The 24654-nt window shown below is 39.0% G+C and overlaps 1 protein-coding gene across 3 annotated transcripts in view; it reads left to right on the top strand.

Moving 5' to 3' along the window:
* Positions 1-24654, top strand: part of shroom4 (shroom family member 4) — a 54170-nt gene that overhangs the window by 21962 nt on the left and 7554 nt on the right. The window contains exons 2-6 of one of the 3 annotated variants that reach the window (XM_079810704.1): positions 170-321; positions 16347-16505; positions 17182-19693; positions 21103-21167; positions 21305-21964. In XM_079810704.1, coding sequence (XP_079666830.1) covers positions 170-321; positions 16347-16505; positions 17182-19693; positions 21103-21167; positions 21305-21964 — 3548 coding nt within the window. Of the gene's footprint in view, positions 1-169; positions 322-14509; positions 14899-16346; positions 16506-17181; positions 19694-21102; positions 21168-21304; positions 21965-24654 lie in introns of those variants that run through there. The other 2 variants (XM_079810705.1, XM_079810706.1) reach the window with 2 other exon arrangements.

Raw genomic sequence — 24654 nt, 5'->3', positions numbered from 1 at the left:
AGCGTTTAACCTCTACGTCCTCTTTGAGAGAGTTATGTGTTATATGGCATTTTTTTTCTCCAGAGGACCTCAGAAATTTATTTTTTTCCCCTCTGTGGTGCGTAGACATATACAAAGCATATTTAAACATAATATTTAACCTTAAACTGTTTCTCTCTCTTGCCTATAGATAGAAGAGGGAGGAAAAGCAGCTCAGTGTAAGAAGTTGAGAGTGGGGGATGAACTGGTGAACATTAACGGCTCTGCACTATACGGCTCCCGTCAAGAAGCTCTCATCCTCATCAAAGGTTCTTACAGGGTTCTAAAAATCGTCATCCGAAGGTACGCAGACACAGACAGACACACACACACACACACACACACACACACACACACACACACACACACACACACACACATATGCTGACTTAAAGTTGTGGTCACATTTACTGTTGTTCTGCGAATTTTCGAGGGCGAAATCCAGAAATTGCATTTGGTATCCACATAATCAGTGTTGACCAACAGAAGGCTGCTTGGTTTGAAAGTGACTTCTGTGTGAGCTTCATACACTATTCAGGGTTCCTGCAGGTCTTAAAGGGATAGTTCACCCAAAATGTCTTTCATTCATTACTCACCTTCGTTTCATTCCAAACCCATAAGACCTTTGTTCATCTTCAGAACACAAATTAAGATATTTATGATGAAATCCGAGAGCTCTCAGGCCCTTCCATAGACAGCTATTTAACAAACACTTTCAAGGTCCAGAAAGGTAGTAAAAACATTGTTAACCCTCTGGTGCTCTTCGGTCATTTCTGACCGGAACATTTTCTGTTTTGAAATTTTAAAAATCACTGCTTTATCGGAATTATATGAAACTTGGTGACTTTTCTAGCATTAGGTATGTAAACACACACAAAAATTGGGGTCATGATTCGAGCACGCTAATTGGTCGTTAAAAAAAAGTAGCGTTCATTGTCTTCGGTCATAAATGACCGACCATAGGAAATTAATGGGAAATCGGCTGGGCGACTGGCACAGGCTAGAACGAAATTGTTGAATAAAGTCATTATTTTTGTTTGTTTTTGCACACAAAAAGTATTCTAGTCGCTTCATAAAATTTAGATTGAGCTAAAAAAAATGTTTACTACCCTTATGGAACTTTAAAAGTGTTAATTACGTTGCTGTCTATGGAGGGGCCTGAGAGCTCTCAGATTTAATCAAAATATCTTCATTTGTGTCCCGAAGATGAACGAAGTTCTAACGGGTTTGGAACGACACGAGGGTGAGTAATTAATGACAGAATTTTCATTTTTGGGTGAACTAACCTTTTAATTCAGAGCAGAACACCTTACATGTATTAGGTCATGACATTAAATGTTACATACATTGCAAAAAGTTATCTTACTCAGTATTTTTATCCTGTTTTCAAATATCTAAATCTCCAAATCCAGATGCATTCACTTGAGATGCAAGTGTAAAATGAAGTCTTGAAAACTTGATCTAGAACAAATATGTCAATGAGTTATGAAAACTGAGCCCATTGGCAGATATTTGTTCATGTGTTAATCATAAAACATAAATCATTTTCACAGAAAATAATACTTCATATTTTATGTCATTTTGTACCTCCAGTAAATGCATCTTGATTTAAAGGGGTGGTAAACCACGATTTCACTTTTCTAACTTTAGCTAGTGTGTAATGTTGCTGTTTGAGCATAAACAACATCTGCAAAGTTACAACGTTCAAAGTTTAAAGCAAAGGGAGATATTTGCTTTTAAAGAAATCAATTTCTAAGGACTACAGCAAACGGCCGGTAGGGACTACAGACATTCCTCCAGGGTTGGTGACACCAGCCCCAATATTTACATAAACCCCTCCGACGAGAATATTAAATAAGGGGGGGGCGAGGCCATTTTGTATCGCTGCGGGGAAGCGTTGTTGTGGTATAGTTAGTAGGCTGGAGTGTTGTTGCCGCAATGCCGACGACACGCTGTTATTTTCATCCGGATTGCAGGTCCACTTTGTTCAGACTTCCTAGGGACGGGGGTGCATTGCAGTGCGTTTAACATACAACATGTTATATGCATGTGTGTATGAGACAGAGGGGAACAGGTCGCATTTGCAGCAGATATATGCTGCCCATCATAAATCAAAGCACGAGACAGACAGGGGTCGGAGGAGAAGACCGGAAAATGTGACATAATGGACAATATTCGTCTGTATTTGCGTCTGAGCTTTTATGTATTGTTTATCTACAGGCATGCTAAACATGGTTCTGTGTTTGATTTGGCTACTATAGTAGGGCCAATGTTTAGTGTTCGTTTTGGGTTAATAGTTCTTGCGACAGATATTTGGCTATAATCGTTCTAAAAATAAAAAAGTAACAGTGCCATTCAGTAGCGATCACTAAAGATCCGCAGTCTTTACTCTTGAGGACTGAACAGGTTCTGCTCGATCATCTTCACTAAAATTGTCTGGGTCCGATTCAGGCACAAATTGGTATGGTTTTATTGATGCCATTGTTTCTAATACTACCCAAAGCACAGTCTACCGGTAAAGGTAAGGGGCGCAACGTTTCCGACAAACGTGCACTAGGCGGTTAGCGAATCACAACACACTGGGCCAGCTAACCAATCTGAGCCCATCGCGTATTTTTGACGGACCGGCTTCATAGAACCCGGAAACCATCAGACCGTTTTTACAAGGAGGGACAGAGCAGTGTAGAATAAAGGTAAAATATATGAAAAAAAATTCAATTTTTTAAAAACGAAGCATGAACACATGTTACAGTGCACCCCACAAACACAGTCAAGCCTTCGAAAGAATGTGTTTTACCACCCCTTTAAGGATCTTTAGACACTGGCACTGGAAAGAAAACTGGAAGACAAAAATAACATAACAGGAAGAACATAACATTTTGCAGTGTAATCAGAAGATAGTAAAATATATTTCCATATTCTAGTGTTTTGAAGCAGCGGTATTCAAACTACTTCTCTGTAAAATGTATTAAAATGTAATGGATATCTCTGTAGACATTAACATTTAGAGAACATATTGATGTATTGTGTTCCTTTAAGTTTATTCCTTAAATATTCTTTACTTGGTCTTAAATAGGTCTTTAAAAAGTCTTAAATTTACTCTCAGAAACCTTGCTATTGACAATAGACAATGTTTTTTGGGGGGGGGGTGCCTGCAAAATTTTGCCCACAATGTGAATTCACCTTTAGAGTGAAACTGCCATTTTTACTTACACATATATATATTCTAACTTAAGATGCAGTCACATTTACCATTGTTTGGTGAATCTTTGTAGATGAAATCCTGTCATTTAATGAAAATTTGCCGCTTTGACCAGCAGTTTGTGTGATTGTGATTTACTGTGTGAGCTTCAAACATCACTATACTATATATAATATACAATGGACCTTTTTTGCTCAAAGAATTATGCGAATGTGATCGCACCTTTATGATGAAACTTTTTGACTTCTGAAACATTACACCTAGAGGATGTGACCAGGATATTCAGTGTTTCTCTGTGAAAGAGCATCTGCACAGTGGCAAAATCTACCAGTAGTCTCTGATTATATGTCTGTTGTTTATTTTAGCTGGCGTAATGCAAGTTGACATCAGCAGAGTTTGGCAGACAGGAGAGATTTGTCACCCATGACAGACAAAATTGACGGACACACCCTGTTTGACTCACAGTAACCTGATCTAGGATCAGATCTTCTGATATCAATATTGCTTCTAGTTGTCAGGACGTAAATGTTTAAGCTGTATCCAGGTCAGTGTTGGTCCGTTCAGTCTGACCACTGGGGTTTTTCCCTGCCCAGGCATGTGGGCAATCAAAGTGTCATGTGATAGTGCCTCACTGTGGCTGTGTGCAGAGGCACAGTTGAGGCAACTAACCAACACATGCACACACTCGCAAACATTTGAAGAATTTTAGTGATGCACCCACATGCAGTTGGTGATAAATGTTTACCTCTTATTGCTAGCTTTTTGTGTGCAGGGTAAATGAGGTGCTGTGTGTGTTGTTGAGTCTGGACTGGACGTCCAGTCGGCTGAGTCCAGCACATTCCAGTGTGTTGAGGCCTCACTGCATTAGTAGCTACCAGACAGCTGAGTGTACGTCCCACACTCCTCCCTCTTTCATCTTCTTTCTCCTCTCTCATTTATTTATACTGTCCTCCCTTCCTCCCACTCTATAAAGCCACAATCTCCTCTCTTCATTCTTTTCACCAACAGTCTCAATAAAAAAATCTCTATAGCTTTTATAACCTCATTCTCTAGCTTGAAGGGATAGTTCACCCAAAAAAAGAAAATTGTGTCATAATTTACTTGCCCAAACCTGTATAAGTTTCTTTCTTCTGTTGAACACAAAAGAAGATATTTTGAAGAATGTTGGTAACAGACAGTTGAGGGTAGCCACTTCCATAGTATTCCACCGTCAACTGTCTGTTACCAACATTCTTCAAAATATCATCTTTTGTGTTCAGCAGAAGAAAGAAACTCATACAGGTTTTTAACAATTTGAGGGTGAGTAAATTATGACAGAATTTTCCTTTTTGGGGAAACTATCCCGTTAAATATTCTTTTACCATATTCTCTAACATCAGTCTGTAGCCTCTCAACATTTTGTAACTTGTATAACCCCATTTTATATCCTTTTAACAGTTTATAATTTTAAGACCCTTATTTTTAGAAAAAATATTCTATCTCTGTGGAGCTTAATGACAGGTCGGGAGTGATGGTTTTTAGTTTTTCTGTTTTGTTTAAATATTAGGATTGTTTCTTACACACGCCTATCGTTTCACTTCAAAACACATTGATGCATCCACTGGGGTTGTATGGATTTACTGTGTAATGTGTTTGTTTTGTGTGGTTTTTGAAGCATTAACTTTTGGGATACTTTTATTATATAGTGTTCATTATACATTTCATTAATAGTCACACTGTGGTTATTTTCTTTAAAAAAAAACTTAATTTGTGTTCATCTGAAGAAAAAAAGTCATATACATCCGGGACAGTATCTAGTCATTTATGGGTGGAGTCACAGATGCTGACATGGCATTAAATAAAACTATACGGATACTTTAGATGGAGTATCCCCTGAACTTCATTTTATAGGCACTCAACAGTTTATAACTTTTGAAACCTTATTCTCTAACCTGAGTATCCTATAACATCTAGGGATGCCCGATATATTGGTATCATATCAGTTACCTGCAATTTCTAAATTTTACATTTAGATTACATATGCTGTTATCTTACAATCGCATTAAGCTAATTTTACTGTTAAATATAAGCTTTAGCAAATCTTTAAATATACATTATTTATACTGTACATTTATGATAATCTCATCATTCTTTAACCTCATTCAAAAAACCTCTCGACAATCATCTAACCTCTTGACATTCTCTATTTATCTTATCTGTAGTAAATAAACCAATTCAATTTGCTGTTTATTTTTGTCCATACTCCAGCACCAACCCGGGCCCTCACTCACAAGATTCTCAAAACACAAGAATTCTCACAAGATTTTTTTTTTTTTTTTTTTAACAACAAAACCTACTTGAGTGCACCTAAGGAATGAGAATTCAGAATTACATTCTCAGACTGTAAACAAGCATTTAGCCGAAGAAAAATCTGAACTTTTAAACCTCCAGGTTTAGGATAGCCATCCAAACACCAGCTCTGCAGAAGCTAGCCACAGAGTCAGAGGTTCAGGAGTGGGGGAGAGGAGAGGGGTGTAGAGATGAAAAAAAAAAATCCTTTTCTTTTTACATCCGTTTATTTGGCTGCAATTCAGAAATGCTACAGTCTTACTGTTATTACCCTGCCTGTGGTTTGTGTGTTTTGTAGTTTTCTGTTTGTGGGTTTGAACCCTAGTTACACCAGCGGGACTGTGCTGGAGGCTCTTGAAGGAATCAGATTTGATTGTTCTATGTGGATGGACTATTGCTTTATATGTTGTCTTTTTGCATGCAGTCTGTTTTTGTATAAAGCTAATGGGTTGGATTGGTTATAAATAGAATGCATGTTTATTCATGCTTGAATCAATCTAACATAGGCACTGCTGTGTCATTTAAGGTCAGTGTTGCTGCATTGTGAGGACTTCCAAATGGCTTTACCGGCTTTTCATAGTCACTGTTTCTCACCTTTAACCTTTTGAAAAAACACACTATTGACCTTTCTGCATCATCTAGAACAGTTGTATCAGCTTTCTGCAGGTGTGTGTGTGTGTGTGTGTGTGTGTGTAAAAGCAAATCTTCATTGCTGGTTAATTGCTGAAAGGAAAGTGTGTGTGTGTGTGTGTGTGTGTGTGTGTGTGTGTGTGTGTGTGTGTGTGTGTGTGTGTGTGTGTGTGTGTGTGTGTGTGTGTGTGTGTGTGTGTGTGTGTGTGTGTGTGTGTGTGTGTGTGTGTGTGTGTGTGTGTGTGTGTGTGTGTGTGTGTGTGTGTGTGTGTGTGTGTGTGTGTGTGTGTGTGTGTGTGTGTGTGTGTGTGTGTGATGCCAACCTCCCTGCCAATGATTATAAATTTGCCTTAAATTAGTTTTTGCAGGGTAGGTTGTTTGAACAAACAGCACAGTATTCTAAGAAGCATAAAAATCCACAGCACGCATAAATATTGTGTAAGAGAGAGAGGGAGGGAGGATGACCGGAGTCTATGCAGCTCTCAACAGTGTTTGATAGCAGCGTCTCTACTATTGGCAAAGCTGTATATTTAACTGCTTCAAAAACAGTGGCGTTACCACCTCGCTACACAGAAATTTAAGTAATTTTTCTGTTGTAAACTGTTATTGTAAAAGTCAATCGAAAAATGCGTGTTTTTTTTCTGTGTACAAGTGTGTGTGTGTGTGTGTGCAGAGAGTGAGAGAATTTTTTTGCTTTCCATAGAAAATAAAAGGTAATTTAGTGGGAAAAACATGGAAATGGTTTGTCCTTTTTTTTTGGAATTATAGTCAAATTTGTTTGCTTTGTCAGTGTCTTTTTTTTAGCATCATGATACTTTTTCTAATCGATCAGCATTAAAGCACAAAATTGCATCATTTTAGTGATTTTCAAACATTTGTACTGAAAGCGACAGGATCATACATCGGCCATGAATAATAAATTTCACACACCATGAATAATAAATGCATGACTTTGCAGTCATGATTACTGGACTGTTAATCATTTATAGTCACAAAAATAATGTTTTTGTTGTTGTTCCTTTGGCATGTAAAAAAACAACAATAAATAAATACATTTAGTGACTGTCAATCAGAAAGAAATGTATAGGTTTCACTAAACATTTTACACAAACAAGTAACACACAAACACACACATGCATATGTATATATTTAGCTATAAGGCTTATTGGGCCCCCTGTGGTTGTGAACTACTGATAAAGAAATCGTCTAAAATAACAAATTTTATTGATATTTTGTTGTAATTACATATTTGTATGTATATTTTTGGATTATAGCTGTTGTGTCCTGCTTTTCTTTGTGATTGGGAAGGAGAGCTGTACAGTTAAAGGATGTTTGTGCTATGCCATGTCCAAAGACACACTGTATTGTTTTCCTGCACACACACTTTCTATTGTTCAGCAGCAGCTGTCTGGAATGCAGATTTCATGCAGTTTGTTCATTGGACTGAACTTATAATTGTGTCTTCAACTTTTGAGTTGCATGTGTTTAGTTCTTGTAAGTACTAAAAGTATGAACACGTATTACAGACTGAAAGAGTGCAGTTTGTCTATTGATGTTATCTTAACCTGATGTGCTCTGCCTGGAGGTGTGGTGTCCATCTTGCAAAAGGGAACAGTGTGCTTCTGAAATTTCTGGATGTCTGGTTCCTCATAACTCCAACTCCCACTTCCTGTTACGCATGCTGACTGTAATAGCAGCTTTTGGAGCTGAGCTGGGAACCATGGGACAGAAATGTTTATTTACAGCAAATAACCATTGTCAGGGGCGGAAGAATTGTTTTAAAATGCATATTTTGTCCCTGACTTAAGCAAGTCCGAAACGCAGACCATATTTGGACTGCGAGCATATAAATATAAGATGTTTAGATTCACACACTCATGCTCAGCCTTAAAGGAAGGGTAGGTCTTTACAGGAAAGCCACGTGAGGTAAGGGAAGTGTTGCTGTCTTGCTTTGGCATATATGTCTGGATTTATTGAGCAATTGGCACATTGTTTCTACACCATTTGCCAGACAAAACTACTGCAATAGATTATACATACATAACAGCATACATTTTAAGGGTGCAGTGTGTTTTTGCTGACCTGCTAGTTGTACCAAAGGGAATTGCAATAGTAATTCACCAATTTGTTTTTCAATCGGAATATTTGGATTGTTGTTTAGACCCCAATTTTCTTCAAAATATCTTCTTTTGTGTTCCACAGAAGACAGTAATATGGGTATGGAACAACTGTGAGTAAATGAAGACCAAATTTTCAGAATTTTAAACTATCCCTTTAAACCACCCCAGAGTGACTTTGGTTTAGCCAGAAATTGAGATGTACATGTTGGGCTGCTCAAATAAACAGGAATATTTTGAAAGCACCACAGTGTTCACACTATTGGGTGTAATTCAAATAGATGAATTGCACACATTACCTTTAATCATTAACAATTTTCCATGTCTCAGCATTTCTTGTAGCGTTTAAATAGAAAAAGAGCATTAATAAATGGCACTTTTAGCCATGTGCAAATCACATTACAGGAATCAATGGCTGTAATCTACTGTAAGAAACCATCTGGCCAAATGCTGATTTGCTGTAAGCACCACTGCTCTCATGAGAAAATAAAGCGTGGAAGAGCCACTTCAGTAATCATTTATCAAAGGTTGCCTGGTCTCTCTGGGAGAAACCCCAGTTGCACTTCACTCTACGAGTTTATGATCTTGTGGTTTGGAGAGGCCGTGGAGGAGAGTTATGAAGGACAGAGACAGCAAACTCAGGAAGCTTCAAGAAAAAGCAGTCTCACGGTAAGACCCTGTCCGCTATGCTAAGGAACAAGAAAGAACAAAGGAGACTCAATGCCAAAACAATGGACATTCCTTACATTCCCAAGACCACCACCCCCTCCTGACTTTCCACATATTAAGAACAAAACTCTAAGACCTTTCAGACTCCAAAACTTTCCACATGCCAACCTCTGTGTTACTGTATAATATGTTTTTGATCAAACTTGAATGCACAGAATATAACTAATTTATAGTTTATGGCTTACGTTGCTGTTTTTTGTTAAGAAAATGTGCCGGATATCTGTACATGTACAGTATATATATTAGGGAATCATTGGTAATCGATAATTATTTGAATGCTTTGGCATGAAAAATGGATAATCATTTTGAGATTTGATAACATTTCTGTCATAACGACGAGTGTTTGGCATGGTAATGGGTATGACAATGTTGATATCTGTTTTACCCAACCCTATGCAGCAGCAGCGTATCGTTTGAATTTTAACAATTCCAATTCTGCTTATCGATTCCTAATTTTTTTTGCAAAACATTTCATTGTAGCTGAATACCATGAACAAAAATCAACAAGCTAAAGAACACTTACACAAGGAACTTTTTGCAAATTATAAATAAAATATGCATTAAAAATATAGTTACAAAAGTTGTACAGCGAGTGAATTTTCTCTTTGTCTTCTGTTGTTTGATTAACGTTGCAACAGAGACGGCAGCAAGAATATTAGGCTGCTGTCACTTTAAGAGCTGCACGGATACAATGTACTGTTACACATGCGTTCTCTTTGTCAACTGTTTATGCTCACTTAAGACATATCTGACTGTGTTTGCAAGGATATTTTGACATATTTTGTAGTGTATTTGTCCATTTAACCCTTGTGCATCCTTCAAATTCACTACCCTTTCATCACCCTCGTGGCTGAAAACAGCCACTAAATTAAACTTCTGTAAAACAATTACATTTTATATTGAAAATAAGTCATTTTGTGCATCCCGCCACCCCCCCCCCCCCCAAATCAGTGACCACATTTATGAAATTGTCAATTAAATTAGACTGAGGTTGATTAATAGATTTATGCAAAAAACAAACAAACAAACAAAAAAATTATCTGATACATTTTTACAGCAGTTTAAAATAGTGGCTGTTTTCAGCCACGAGGGTAACGAAAGGGTAGTGATTTTGCCCACAGTGTATCGTCGAGTTTGCGAAAATCTTCAAAGCATTTTCCCAAAATATGTGTAAAAATAAGATTTGTCACCAAAAATCATTCCATTTGCTGAAACAGAGAAAGCTATGGCCAAATCAAGACTCAAAAACACCCCATAGTGGATGAAAACGTCCCCAGGGATGCATAAGGGTTAAGTGCAAAAAGACACGGAAGAGAACTGTTGTAGTTCAGTGTGCACAGTACAGAAAACAGTGCACGGGTCTTCTTGCGCTTGAGTGGTTTAAAGTTATATTAAAATGCACATGAAGGAATCATAAGAGGAATGGAAATTTACATTTTATTAAAAGTATCTGATTCCTGACCTTAAGAATCCGATTCCAGAATTGGAAGCAATTTTCGATTAGCTTTTTTTAGATGGGCTTTTGAAAGCACGCTGCAACTGCTACAGAAAATGCTGACCAGTATTTGAAATTTGAGCTGCGAGCTCATTGGCTATACAGCAGGAACCAATCAGCTGTGCCCTATAGAGAATGATGTGATTGGAAGATTAAGTTAAGGACCCATCAGTCTGCACCATCTAGAGTTTCATGACAGAACTTTATATTTATCAGTTATTAAATTATTAGTGTTTGTAAAGATTTTCCTTTGCTATCATGTAATGCTCACTTAATCTAAATGAAATTAGCATGCAGAATTAAATATCCACTTCTATATTGTGCACTCTTAGTTTATTTAAAATGAATGAATCAAATGTGAGTGAGAATATGCTTATATTTCAGTGGTAATGGACAAAGACGTGCTCCTTTTCCTGGAATATGTCAAGTGATCAATCCAGACAGTCCTGCATGTGTGGGTTCATCCTTTGGGATTGCATTACGGTCAGACTGCTTTTTTTTATTAACAGGCCCAGTAGCTCAGGGCTCTGCGCCATAGTCCACTTTCTCATCATTGTAAAAATGCTCTGTGGTATAACTGGACATGTGGACAAGATGTAGGCCATCAGTTAGATTAACCTCTGTTCAGTTGCCAGGGAAAGAGTAAACGGATTGCGGTGTTAACATGAGTGTAGACTGTGAAGCCTTGTGAACTGCTCTGCATCTGTTTTAACATCTGTTATTGACAGTTTGTTTAGAACGGTTTGTTATCGAGTCTGCAGTCTTATTCATTCACTTTATGCTTTTGTGATTGACCTGGCACATTTCTGCTTTCTGTCCAAAATAGTTAGGAAGGGTCTGATGTGGCTGATAAGCTTTTAGGCCGTGATGCATTTTTGCATGCATTCTTTCTCTCCTAGAAAAGTACTTTAAAATCAGGGTGAAAGAGTATCCAAAACAACAAACATGCTATTGTGCTGGAGAGCCTAACTTTTGACTGCTCCCTTCCTGGACTGGGCTTTTCGTTGTGCCCGTACTGGTAAAAGCCTGGGTGATTAAATGGAATGCAGCCTGTGCGTCTCGCTCGCTGTTTTCGGGAAGCAGGCGACCAGAGAACAAATGATGATGATTGCACCGACTGAAAGTGGAGAGGGGTGTGTGTGCATGCATATTTATTTATTTATTTAACAGTACAGAATTAACTTGTTGCATATCATTTCATGCAACAGATGATTATCTAGCTAATAGCTAATTTGAGGTCAAAGGTCCTACTTGGGGATAAACAGATACATGAAATATGGTGCAATGTTTAAAAATACTTAGTAGTACCATGAAAATATTTTGTACTTTGTTAGCACAAAGAAATTGAAACAGACTAATATGATTTAGTTTTCTTTTTGAAACAGTTTGCTTCAATATGCAGCTAATGACATGACCAGCTGGATCCTAGAAAATTTCCCAGATCTCAATTACAAATTGTACAAATCGCTATATAAATGCTATATATTTGATCAGTGTATTATTCTTGAACAAATTAACAATTGCTATTTGGATATGGGCATGGTAACGTATGTATTCCCTACAATAAGGACTGCTAACAGACTATGTATTGGTTGTGAAAACAAAAGAGAGAGGAAGGATCTTTGACTAGAACACAGCATACAGTTATACTGACTCATATGTGTGTCACCAATGTTTCTTATAATAACCAGTGACATCACACCTTAAGATAATATCAGTTTATGGTGTAACTACCCTTTGCTATCACACACAATCTCAGTTTCTATAAAGCATTTAAAAGTTCAATTCTATAGTTACCCATAATGGTTTGAATTGGTGTCGCATAAGGGCTTAACTCTGGGTTAATGTGTTTTTAAACCTAATTTTAAGCCTCAAATTTGTGTTGTCAAAGATATATGCTGTCAAAAAAGTACATACTTTTGAGTGCGTTTATTGTAGTTCTGAACCAAAACCTCCAAAGCGCAATGGGTTGTGGCTAATATTAGTTGTTAAAGTTCGCATGGATCTTCACTTCAAATTTCCCCAGGACATCTGAGTAGTACCTTTGGTAGCACCATTTAAACCATTGGGACACGATAATTCTAATTTTGAATAGCATTTAGGATGGATAGTATGCAAATCTGGATGCAGAAATACAATGTGACACAATAGAACATCCTCGTATTGCCAACTGAGTTTATACTGAAGGGACTTTTCAGACTATAAAGGTAAGAATTAAACAGTCTCTTCTTCACTCAAAATGTCACGTTTTCTGTGAGCATTTTTCCTCTCAAACACACTGAATTTACAGGTTATATATTCAATTCAATTCAAATGTATTTGTATAGCACTTTTCACAATACATATCGTTTCAAAGCAGCTTCACAGAAAATGCATGCATTGCACATATGTGTTTTCGGGACTGTCCAAAGCATGCAAATATCAGTACGCAATTGGTTGTCTGTTGTCTAGCTGTAACATTGCAACACTGCATCATTTCACACTGTACAAGTTTGGCAACACAATGCAGGGTTAACACAGCAAACTCCGGTTTCAAAACGGTGTTTAGAACGACGATAACCCAGGGTTAAGCTCAGTGTGAAAAGTCCTAATGTAATGCTATAACGTTAACCCAAGTTGCTTAGCAACCAATCATAAATTGCCTTGATCCTTACCTGATTAAACATTCATGTCTTGGTACAGGCATAGAAACTTTCACTCCTTGTGTTTAGGTTCAGTGTCTGTGGGAAATAGTTACAAAGGTCGAACAGTGACTTCAAACATTTTAACTAGAGTAGTTAAGAGCATTATTTGCAGAGAGAATTGTGTGTTTCAGAACAAATAATTTCCAGAGATGGACAAGCAGTTATTAAAACATGTCGTGTGCTTGTCTTGTGTTGTATTTGTCCAGTCAATGCTACTGACCTCATAAATATGCAAATAAGAACCAAGCATTTACAAATGTGTGATCGCAAAATCTAAATACTCAGTACATGACAGTATATAGACAATACATGACGTCAAATAAGATAACCCATGATTACATTTCTAGTAATAGTTAAAGGGATAGTTCACCCAAAAACGCAAATTGTCATAATTTGCCTCATGGCGTTCCAAACCTGTACGCAATATCAAAGATATATGACTTTTTTTTCTTCTGTGTTTTAAAGAAGCCATTTTGAGAAATATCTCAGTTTAGTTTTGTCAATGGGCACCAAAATACCAACATTTGGTTACCAACATTCTTCTATCTACTCATACAGATTTGGAACAACACGTTGTGAACAAGAATGAATGAATAATGACACAATTGACCTTTTTGGCTGAACTATCCCTTTAAGAATGACCCTGGGTAACAATTCGGAGAAACCCATTAGTGTGAGGTTGTGCACCGTTATAATTTGTCCTACACGTGATTGTTGGGGTTTTCTTTTATTGTCAGTGTTGTAGCTGTTAATCAGACTGACCCCATTCTGACTTTCATCAGCCCTTCTGATTTGAGCAGAAAAGGCTGTTTATTAAGCTGATACAGCTGATATGAGTTAAATTTCACTTTATTCTCTCTCTCTCTCTCGCTCGCTCTCTCTGTTGCTTCTCAGATGTGTTTGCATAGTTGTGCTTTCTACACTATTGAAAAGAACAAGAATACATGTTCCTAGGCTCATGCCGCAGGGATAGTGCACCGTTTCAATCATTTCGTCTTATTCCACAAATTTGTTTCCCTTTTTCCACATACAGTATATCCTCTCTACTTCCCCTCACTCTCTCACCAGTGCTGGCCGAAATTGACTGCTCTCCCAGGGAGACAGGAAGCGGCCCTCACATTTTTCCCCATTCAAACAATAATAGGAGAGAATGCTAGGTATTATTTTAGCAGTGGCTTGCCGCTTTATCTCCCCCAAACATAGTTTCCTCTCCGTCTGAGCACCGCTTCCTCTCCCCCTAATGTCATTAGAGAGAGTGAGTGGGAGGCTGTGTGTGTATATGAGCGAGAGAGAGAATATGCTGTTTAGTGGACTGAGTGTTTGGTCTTCAGTTGTGACTTGAAATATTGAGAGAGCGGGAGAGAGAGAGCGCTGCTGTTTGAGAGGGGAAGTGGGGGGGAGTGTTTGTCTGTTAATTTTTTCCTGGACTAGGAATCTGGTCAGAGCCTCTGGCTGCCTCATTACAGCTAAATGACCGCCAACCTTCACTCATGTGAGCGCTGAAGCCGTTAGGGTCCTGATAAAGACTGACCACTCACAGAAGACACAGACCTCAGGGTTGTCCTTTGACTCGAGACGTCTTCTGATGGTTTAAACCTGAACTTCATCTTGAACCTGAAGCTGAACAGTCTTGGATTGGATTCATCTCAGAATATTTGTCTTACTGACAGAATATCTGGAGTTGTGTCAGTTGTTGTGAGTATCTCGAGACGTTTCGTATGGCATGGAAAACCTAAAGTGGGAGTCAAACCAGCACTAATTTCAACCTAGTTAACCTGTTTGTGTTCGGTGCATTTAACTGGAACAGTACTGCCGTGCTAAGGCAAATGCAGTAACTACGACACCGAAACTGAGAAAAAGGGTTTCAGTTTGTTTTTGACTTGTTTTTATACATTTTGATTGCTTTGGTAATTTTATGTTTTCTATGAATCTGAGCATATTGAGCCGTCTCAGGACATATAGGAGGTCTAAGAGACGCAATTTCAGTCAAACATTAATTTTGACAAAAAGTTTCCTTTTCTGTGTTTAAGTTTTTTTTTCCTTTAGCTGTATAGGGACTCAGATCAGCTTGGTGTTATATTTGACGTTTTAGGTTTTTAGGTTGGATCAACTGTGTTTATTATTGGACAAGGATGACAATGTGAATAGCTAGAAACTGTCTTGTGAAATCTAGAATATCCTGAGATTGCGAAAGTTTTAATTGGGATGAAATATGAATTACATTTATTGTTTATAGGTTTCTGAAAGAGATATATTTACATTTTGATGATTTCATAAGTAAAAAAAAATAGCATCTGTTTACTTAATGTCATATTTGTTTGTGAGGTAATAGATTGTGTGTTTTTAATTTGTATATAATATTCTTCTACTTGCTTACAATAACCTCACTCTGAAAATTGCTATTAAATAGCAGATAGCACTGACTGTGTCAGAAGTGTTTTTAATGTACACTACCAAGTTTAGGGTCAGGAAGATTTTTGGATTTTTTCCCCCAATAAGGATTAAATTTGTCAAAAGTGACAGTAAAAACATTTATAATGTTTCATGAGATTGTGTTATACCAAAAGATTGTTATGCTATGTCCTGTGTGTTATACCAAGAGATTGTTGTTCCTTATATATTGCATTTTTGGATATTTCTCACTTGCTTCTATTCTTTTCTTGTGGAAAGACTAAATTATTATTAGTTGAATAGTGAGCTCTTAAAATCCATTGTTCCCTCTGGATCATTATTGCCATCTGGAATGTTTGTGAATACTGTACTCCTGTCACTGGAACTGATGGGATATACCAGGAATCTGGGCCTTGTTCCATTAATGCTGCTACTTTATAAATTAATTAGCCTTTTTTTTTTACTGTAGATGTCTTCTAAAGAACCTCAATCAGCCATTTCTGTAATATAGTGGACGGCAGATATGAAAGAGTTCCAGATGGTGAAGTCAAACAGATTTCCCTTGATTCCTGTATGTGTTTGTCAAGACTGACAATGCTTTGGGAGTATAGGGTATTTTCTTCATGCTTGAATGCTGTGGTTTCCAGATTGTGGTTTCTTCTTGTCAGTAATTGGTACTTAGGAATATTAGGGTAATGTTATACATCTTGCACTGTTCAGGCTATTCACGTCTTTCTGACTTGTGTGTTCAGGCGCAGTGTACCAGTGATCCGTCCCCACTCTTGGCACCTGGCAAAGCTGTCAGAGGCACCCTGCACTACGGGCGCTGGTGACCCCTCAGATGGCCCCTCGGCTATGCAGCTCCACTTCACACCTCTCAGTGTACCGTGGCACTCTGGAGGTGACAACAGGTATAAATAACCATTATGCAGATGATATATTCAAGTAAACATACATTTTTGGTTTTAACATTTAAGTGTTTTACATTTATTTAGACATCTTTTGAAACATTTCCATTAAACTACTCATAGCTTTAACAGATCTTTGTGTCTATGCTGAAGGGAGAGAGACAGATCTCATTGTTGAATTAGGGAATTTTGCTTCCAGCTAATTTCACAATGAAAACAATCAGAGAGGAAGCTGGTGATCTCACATCTTATGTCAACATGTGGTTCACCGGATGCCACCACTATTTTCAGATGTATGACTCAGACATTCTTCACAGATCACCAGTAGGGTGACCAAAAACACACACAAAACACACAAAAAGCCTGTAGTACAAAACACAACATTGGCTTAAGGGACTAATCTTTAACTTTCAACTTCAACTTTAATGTTTGTTTTGGGGGATTTGTTCTTCAGTGTTTTGCCGCAGAGACTGTGAAACCTTATCACAACACCTGTAACACAGAATGAAAAGGCCTACATCAAGTGAAAATTTCTGTTAAAAAATAATCTGAAATTGAAACGTATAGTTAGCACATACAGATATAATCTGATACAGAAATTTCAAGCTGGCATTAAATAGTGTAAGTAGGTGATTGTGTCACATTATCTGACTTGGTTCACTTCTGTTTCATTGTGCAGTGAGCTGTCCATGCAGTGGGGCCATATCTCCAGGCACTACAGCACAGACCGCAGCAGCTCAATAGGAAGTATGGAGAGTCTGGAAAATCCTCCCAACCAGGGTTACTATGACAGTCAGCTCTCTCCCATTGATCCTGTCATCTTCAACAACAAACGTGACTCTGCTTACAGCTCATTCTCAGCCAGCTCAAACACATCTGATTACACTGTTCCTGTCAAGCCTGAGGAGACCAACTCCATGGACCATCTCCTCCAGGGTCTGGGATCTTCCTGCAGGTATCCAGATGGAGGCCAACATTCTGCCCCCAGTGGCCATGGAAACCAGCAGGAAGAGCATCAACTCTCTAAGATACCGTCTGACAGAACTGAGGCTAAAGTCCGACCGTCGTCCTATAGCTGTGAGGAGGAACATTGTGCACCACCGCAGCCACCCATGAGGAAGGACAGCTTTAGGGCTACTAGAGGCCAACCAACGGATAAACGCTGTGTGTCTGCTCCTGTAGGAATCCCAAGTGTAACCAGCTGCGTGGTTGAAGATCAACCCCAAGTCAAAGAAGTTTTGACAGGCAATGTTTATTTGAATGGAACACAAGACAATGAGCAAGAATGTAAAGAGTGCATCACTGAAACGTATTATACCTTAAACTCTCAGAGAGATAGCAAAGCAACTGACAGTGAGAAAAAACACGTTGAGAACTGTTCAAAATCTGTGGTGGTGCCTTCACCTCCTCTGAGTCCCTTTTCACAAAGGAATATGGATGAGAACTTTGATAGCCAACTCCAACCGGAACATAATCTCCAGTCAGCAATGCACAGACACAGTGCACCTGAGAAACTTCTAGCTTCTCAGCTGTGTATGATGGATATTTCTGGTGAAAAAAATGATCATCGTGCATCTCCAACTTGCCAGTGGTCACAGTCTCCTCTTTATCTGAGCGATACTAGTTCAAATAGGTCTCAGGGCAAGTGGGGAGCAAGCCGATGTTCCACGCCTGGTTCTGTGGCAACTTCCGAACTTGAGGATCCCAGGGTAGAAGAGGAACCTCTTGATTCTGGACAGAATCTGTGGGAGAAGTCTGGAAATCCCATGGGGAATGGTTTCTCCGCCACTAACTCTCAGACCATTGAGAAGAACATTGGTTCTGTAGGTGTGGACGCTCACCTAAATGAGAACGGAGAAGAAGTGAGGGTGGACAATGGCAATGCCACAAAGCAGTCGCAGAAGCGGCAGTTACGTAGCTCCAAGTCGCGTCGCAGAAATGAACGTTTTGCCACCAACCTCAGAAATGAGATCCAGTGGAGGAAGGCCCAGCTGCAGAAGAGTAGAAACCCTTGTGGTGAAGAGACCGTGGAAGAAGAGGTTGCAGATCTCAACACAGAGGCAGTAGCTCCTCCAGAGTACCATCAACACAGACCCCAAACCCTCCCACGTCCTCTTACCAATCCGCCCTCTGCCTCTGTGCAAATATTCAAACAAATACCTCAACCAGTTCTTGATACCACACAAGCTGAAGAACATTCCAGCACCAGGGTTGTGTGCTTCCAGTCAGCTCCAACCCAAACTCAGGTCCCTCAACATGCCAGACAAGTATGTGTGCGTGTGGTGGAGGAGATAGCACCTGCAGGTAAACCACGGCGATGGCGTTGGACACCAGAACACAAGCTTCAACCAGAAACGGAGACCTCTGAGAGTAAGAGAAATGAGTCTACTAGACAGATGTGGTCTGGAAAAATGTTATCGACAAGAGGACGGACAATTTCCTCCAGTGGTCGTTTAGGTCGGTCAGATGAGTGTGACATCCCTCCCTTTGCAGACCGCAGGAGGTTTTTTGAAGAGACTAGCAGGAAGTTGAGTCAGTCTGTGACAAACTTATCAAGCCTGACAAGTCGAAATCCGAGACTAGACAAGTCGGCAAGGCCGACCCATCCATCCTCACCTGAACCTATTGAGATGGCCTCTAACCTGGGCAGGAGAAGGTTTTCGTATCAAGATGTGCCCTATGTCAACTCATTGGACACTGGGAGACAATTTATGAGTACCCAACTAGAACAAGAAAAAATGAGGGAGAGGCTGATGGAGAGAGAGCGGGAGAAAGAAAGAGAACAGGAGAATGTTAAGGAGCAAGAGAAGCTAAGAGAACAAGAGAGGGAGAAGGAAAGATTAAGGAAAGAGAAGGAAAAAGAGCAACAAATGGTGAAGGACTGGGAGGAGAAGCAGAGGCTGCTACAGAGAGAACAAGAATGGGAGTCCAGGAGAGAAACTGTTCACTCTGAACACAATATGAGCAGTGACACAGTTCCTCAGTCTTTATCTCATGACGCCTATCGGAAGCAGCTGTCCACACCTCAGGTTCCTTCCTCCCTGAAGTCATCTGAGCATTTTTATAGCAATACTACCACTAACATCCAAAAGCCTTGCTCAGCGTTCCACCCAGTGACCACCCAGCATAATAAGTATGATGGCTACCACATCAATCCACCCTACAAGGCCAGGAGCTACACCCCAACTGAGGTAAGACCGGGAATTCAGCATTGTCCATTGTCTTAAAAAGGGATTGTCAAGCTTTTCTGATCCAGGCTCTCAGCCAATCCAGGGAACCACTAATATGAAAATGCCAGAATTTTTGAGTAACACTAACTGTCATTTAACAACATTAACAAGCTTTGCAATACATTAAATTAGTTGATGTGGTTTTCCCATTTACCTTACTCATTAAAGTCACATGGATGTACAAGTATTGGGGTATACGTTATGGATGTAAATGTCATAGTATGCCCTATATATGGAATAGACATGCACATGTCTTTGCAACATAGACAGGTAGTTATTAAATTATTTATGCAAGTAAGAGTAGTCTTCCTCCTGCAGTTCACTGTCAAATAACAACCACATAAATTCATAATGAATAGCCTGTATATCTGCTTATAATGAATAGCCTGAAGGAAATCAAAGATTGATGAAAGTGTGATTTACTTGCTTTATTGTGGTTATTTACAGTTCTTACAAATACATGCTGTGAAGCCATTGAACCTTTGAATAGCTGTATTGCATATGGAATGGAAATTGTGGTTATGTTCCTGAAGTTTTATTTGAAAATGCACTGAGCCAGAATTATACTTTTATGTTATCTGTAAAATATTATGTATCTTCTTTGTGCATTGATTTATATGTGCACTGTTAGAACTGAATAAGGATGAAACGGTTTATACTCAATTTGAGCTGTTATTTTAAGACTCTTTGGTATAGTGCCATGTCGATGGGAATGAGACCGTTGTTTTCAGTCCTCAGTGCAGACTTATTTTAATATTAGCATTCATACAGGTCAGGATATATTGAAACTGGCCATCCTCAGTGTCTCAAAAGGCAAAATGTTGGCCAGAACTGTATAAAAATAAATCGGCTCTAAAACAACAGGAAGATTGAATATGTATGCTATCTGAACAGTCACTATTTTTAATACATGTCCTTAAAGCGTTTTAAATGTGTCATCTTAAAACGGGAATTAATGCTCTATCTGATCTCTGGGCCATTCGTATTCCTTCAGTATATTTAGATAGACAACCTTTATTGATCCTTGAGGGCAAATTGAGGTGAATTCAAGAGGGATTTGTCCTTGTTATGGAATCAAGCCCATGTACTCTGGATGAGAATCAGAGATACTATTCACAAGGAAGGAACTGTTGGATATTAACCCTTATATTTATTTTGCACTTTGTTTGCTTTTAAAAATCTGAGCTCTAGATGGTTGGTTGGCACAACAGTAGAGGGAATGAACCGGTATTTGTATGGTTGCATAGAGCAAACTCTTGCTTTTCAAACCCTTTTGAGAGAGGTGTTTAAATGCCAGGGTTCATCTATAGTGGTTTTAGATGAAACTATAACAATAATATATTTAAATGTATGGCAAATGTATTTTACAGGCCCATCTTGAGCGGGGACAGGAGCAAACAAATAAACTAAACAGAAACTACAGCTTAACAGAGAGGTAAGATTTCTGTTTTTAACTGGGTCTCAGTAAATTGATATGCTGTTATTGCCCCTATTTTATGCGTCCTTTACTTGTATACGTATTGTTATTGACAAACCTTTACTTAGTATTGCATTACATTTCTTGTTCCACAGGGACTATTCAAACTGTAAGAGAGGCTCCAAGACAGGAGAAGGTGCGGTTGTTCTTGACTTCATGGGTCAAGGTGGCAATAGCATTACAGGTGGCCGCACTGAGGAGCATCTTTTTTCACCCCTTAAAAACCGTGCTATGTCAGAGAACGACATTCGCATGGAGACACAAAATATTCATAATCACATTCCAAACGCCAATGTCAGCAGAATGCGTGCGTCCACTCTTAGCGACCTGGATGAGAATGGTGTAAGTGTTGATGAGGTAAAGAAGAAAAAAGGGCCTCCGCCTCCTCGTCCACCGCCCCCAAAATGGGAGCAGTTCCACAAGAGGCGGGCATCCCACCACAACCTCTTCTCCTCCCCGCCACTCTATTCCTCTCCCTCTTCCTCGCCACCTCGGCCACAGCCCTGCACATCCCGGCCCCCCAGTGTGCCTGAAATGACACGTCAGCGCTCCTATAGTCTTCCTCCGAGGGAGGTTTCAGAGAGCCGTCACTGCTACAGTCAAGAGTACTCAGTGGCTCCCCCCAGCCCTGCTTTTACACGTCAGGCTTTTAAACCTGTAGCCCTGCCCCCTAGAGAGAGAGACGTAACCCTTCAGAACTATGACGTGAGGAGAGAACTTCATCAACCTTTGCCACACCCTGAACCATGCACAAGGTAAAACATACAATCCAACCCCATGCGTCTCACATATAAGATCCATGATGAAGAACAGGACAAATCTTTTTTAAACTCTTGTTTAAAGCATTCATGTTGTTTTCATATGGTTTTGACAAACCATTTTCAAGAAAACAACTTGAAAATAAAAAAAATGAATTGTGGTGTAACCATTAAGTAAAAGGTAAAAACATTATCTTTACATTTTTAATACATGAGAACTTTTTTTTTAATAATATAAGACTAAGCCAAATTGGTAAAGGTTTTATTTAATTTCATTATGATAATTTCATTATGATATACTATGTATATAATATGTAGTGGTGGGCCGTTATCGGCGTTAACGTGAGACTCTTATCGGGCGATAAAAAAAATATCGCCGTTAATCTATTCTCAAAGTTGGGTTGGGAGCTAGGTCTATACTACGCAAGCTATGATGACTTTCACCTTGATATTTTAGCGGCGATGTACACCTAGCCGAATTACACTGTAGGGGGCGAGAGAACGAGTCTTCGAACTTGTGTGTATGCCTACCAGTGTTGGGGGTAACGCATTACAAGTAACTTGAGTTACGTAATAATATTACTTTTTCAAGTAACTAGTAAAGTAACGCTTTACTTTTCAAATTTACAACAAAATATCTGAGTTACTTTTTCAAAAAAGTAACGCAAGTTACTTTTTCACATTTATTTGACTGACAGCTCTCCTGCCCCCATGTTGTGAAAAATAAGAGGAAAGGCGTTGTGTGTGAACATGATGGTTATTGTAGTTCTAGACTAAATGTGAGCATTTATTTATCTCACTTGCACAATAAAGATTCTGTACTCCTCAAAATGAATAAAATCAGTCAAATGCAAAATCAGAGTACTCAAACCTCAAATATATAAATGTTAAATAGAACAAATATTTGTATGCATTTAATCTACCTTTATTGACCAATGTCGTGCTGCTGACCTTTGATGATTCAGTTAAGCCATGAGCAAAAATTACTAGATTTTTTGTTTTTATTGGTAAAACGTTTTTCTCCTGCGTCCTATTCTTCCATTATCCAGAATGGCAGCATATTTATACCTCAGCCTGAGGCCTATTATTTCAATTTTGGTATGAAGAGGTCTTTACATTTGCACAAAAAATGACTTTTTTTGCTATAAAAAACAAAACTAAAAAGCAAGCCCAGCCCAGGTGAGAAAAAGTTACGCAAAAGTAACGTAACGCATTACTTTTCTTAAAAAGTAACTAAGTAACTCAATTAGTTACTTTTTAAGGGAGTAACGCAATATTGTAATGCATTACTTTCCAAAGTAACTTTCCCCAACACTGATGCCTACTAGTGTTGACAAAAATCGATATTTCGATATGTATCGATACTGAAATATCTGAAACGATACGATACTCATTTTCTACAGTATCGATATCAGCTGCGCTCTCCTCTCCTCTCCGACCGATACTGAAATATCTGAAACGATACTATACTCATTTTCTACAGTATCGATATCAGCTGCGCTCTCCTCTCCTCTCCGACCGACAGTGAGTTGACACACACCCGCCTCCTCTCATTCAGTCCGGTTAACCCTCTGAACTCGGCGAACGGGTGCTCTGCTGGATTTTTCCTCATGACAGCGTGTTAGTATTGGTGTGACCGGTCTGAATTTCGCGCGGGGTTGCACATAATGTTAATTCTACTAATTTCACGCGCGCATCTGAAGCGCACACACGCATACCGTAATAAAGCCGCCTCTGACATACAAGTGCAAAAATGAGCTCCTTTTTCCAGCTTATTAATGGTCAAATACACTCAAAAATGTCTCAATGCCACTGATACAGTGAGGAAAATAAGTATTTGAACACCCTGCTATTTTGCAAGTTCTCCCACTTAGAAATCATGGAGGGGTCTGAAATTGTCATCGTAGGTGCATGTCCACTGTGAGAGACATAATCTAAAAAAAAAAAATCCAGAAATCACAATGTTTGATTTTTAACTATTTATTTGTATGGTACAGCTGCAAATAAGTATTTGAACACCTGAGAAAATCAATGTTAATATTTGGTACAGTAGCCTTTGTTTGCAATTACAGAAGTCAAATGTTTCCTGTAGTTTTTCACCAGGTTTGCACACACTGCAGGAGGGATTTTGGCCCACTCTTCACACAGATCTTCTCTAGATCAGCCAGGTTTCTGGCCTGTCACTGAGAAACACAGAGTTTGAGCTCCCTCCAAAGATTCTCTATTGGGTTTAGGTCTGGAGACTGGCTAGGCCCCGGTCCTCCTCTCCTTAATACAGTGCAGTCGCCCTGTGACATGTGCAGAAAAACACCCGAAAGCATGATGCACCCACCCCCATGCTTCACAGTAGGGATGGTGTTCTTGGGATGGTACTCATCATTCTTCTTCCTCCAAACACATTTAGTGGAATTATGACCAAAAAGTTCTATTTTGGTCTCATCTGACCACATGACTTTCTCCCATGACTCCTCTGGATCATCCAAATGGTCATTGGCAAACTTAAGACGGGCCTGGACATGTGCTGGTTTAAGCAGGGAACCTTCTGTGCCATGCATGATTTCAAACCATTACGTCTTAGTGTATTACCAACAGTAACCTTGGAAACGGTGGTCCCAGCTCTTTTCAGGTCATTGACCAGCTCCTCCCTTTTAGTTCTGGGCTGATTTCTCACCTTTCTTAGGATCATT

The sequence above is a fragment of the Gobio gobio genome (genome assembly GCF_949357685.1).
Source record: "Gobio gobio genome assembly, chromosome: 2".
In the NCBI taxonomy this organism is placed as follows: Eukaryota; Metazoa; Chordata; class Actinopteri; order Cypriniformes; family Gobionidae; genus Gobio; species Gobio gobio.
This window is presented reverse-complemented; position numbering and strand designations above follow the sequence as displayed.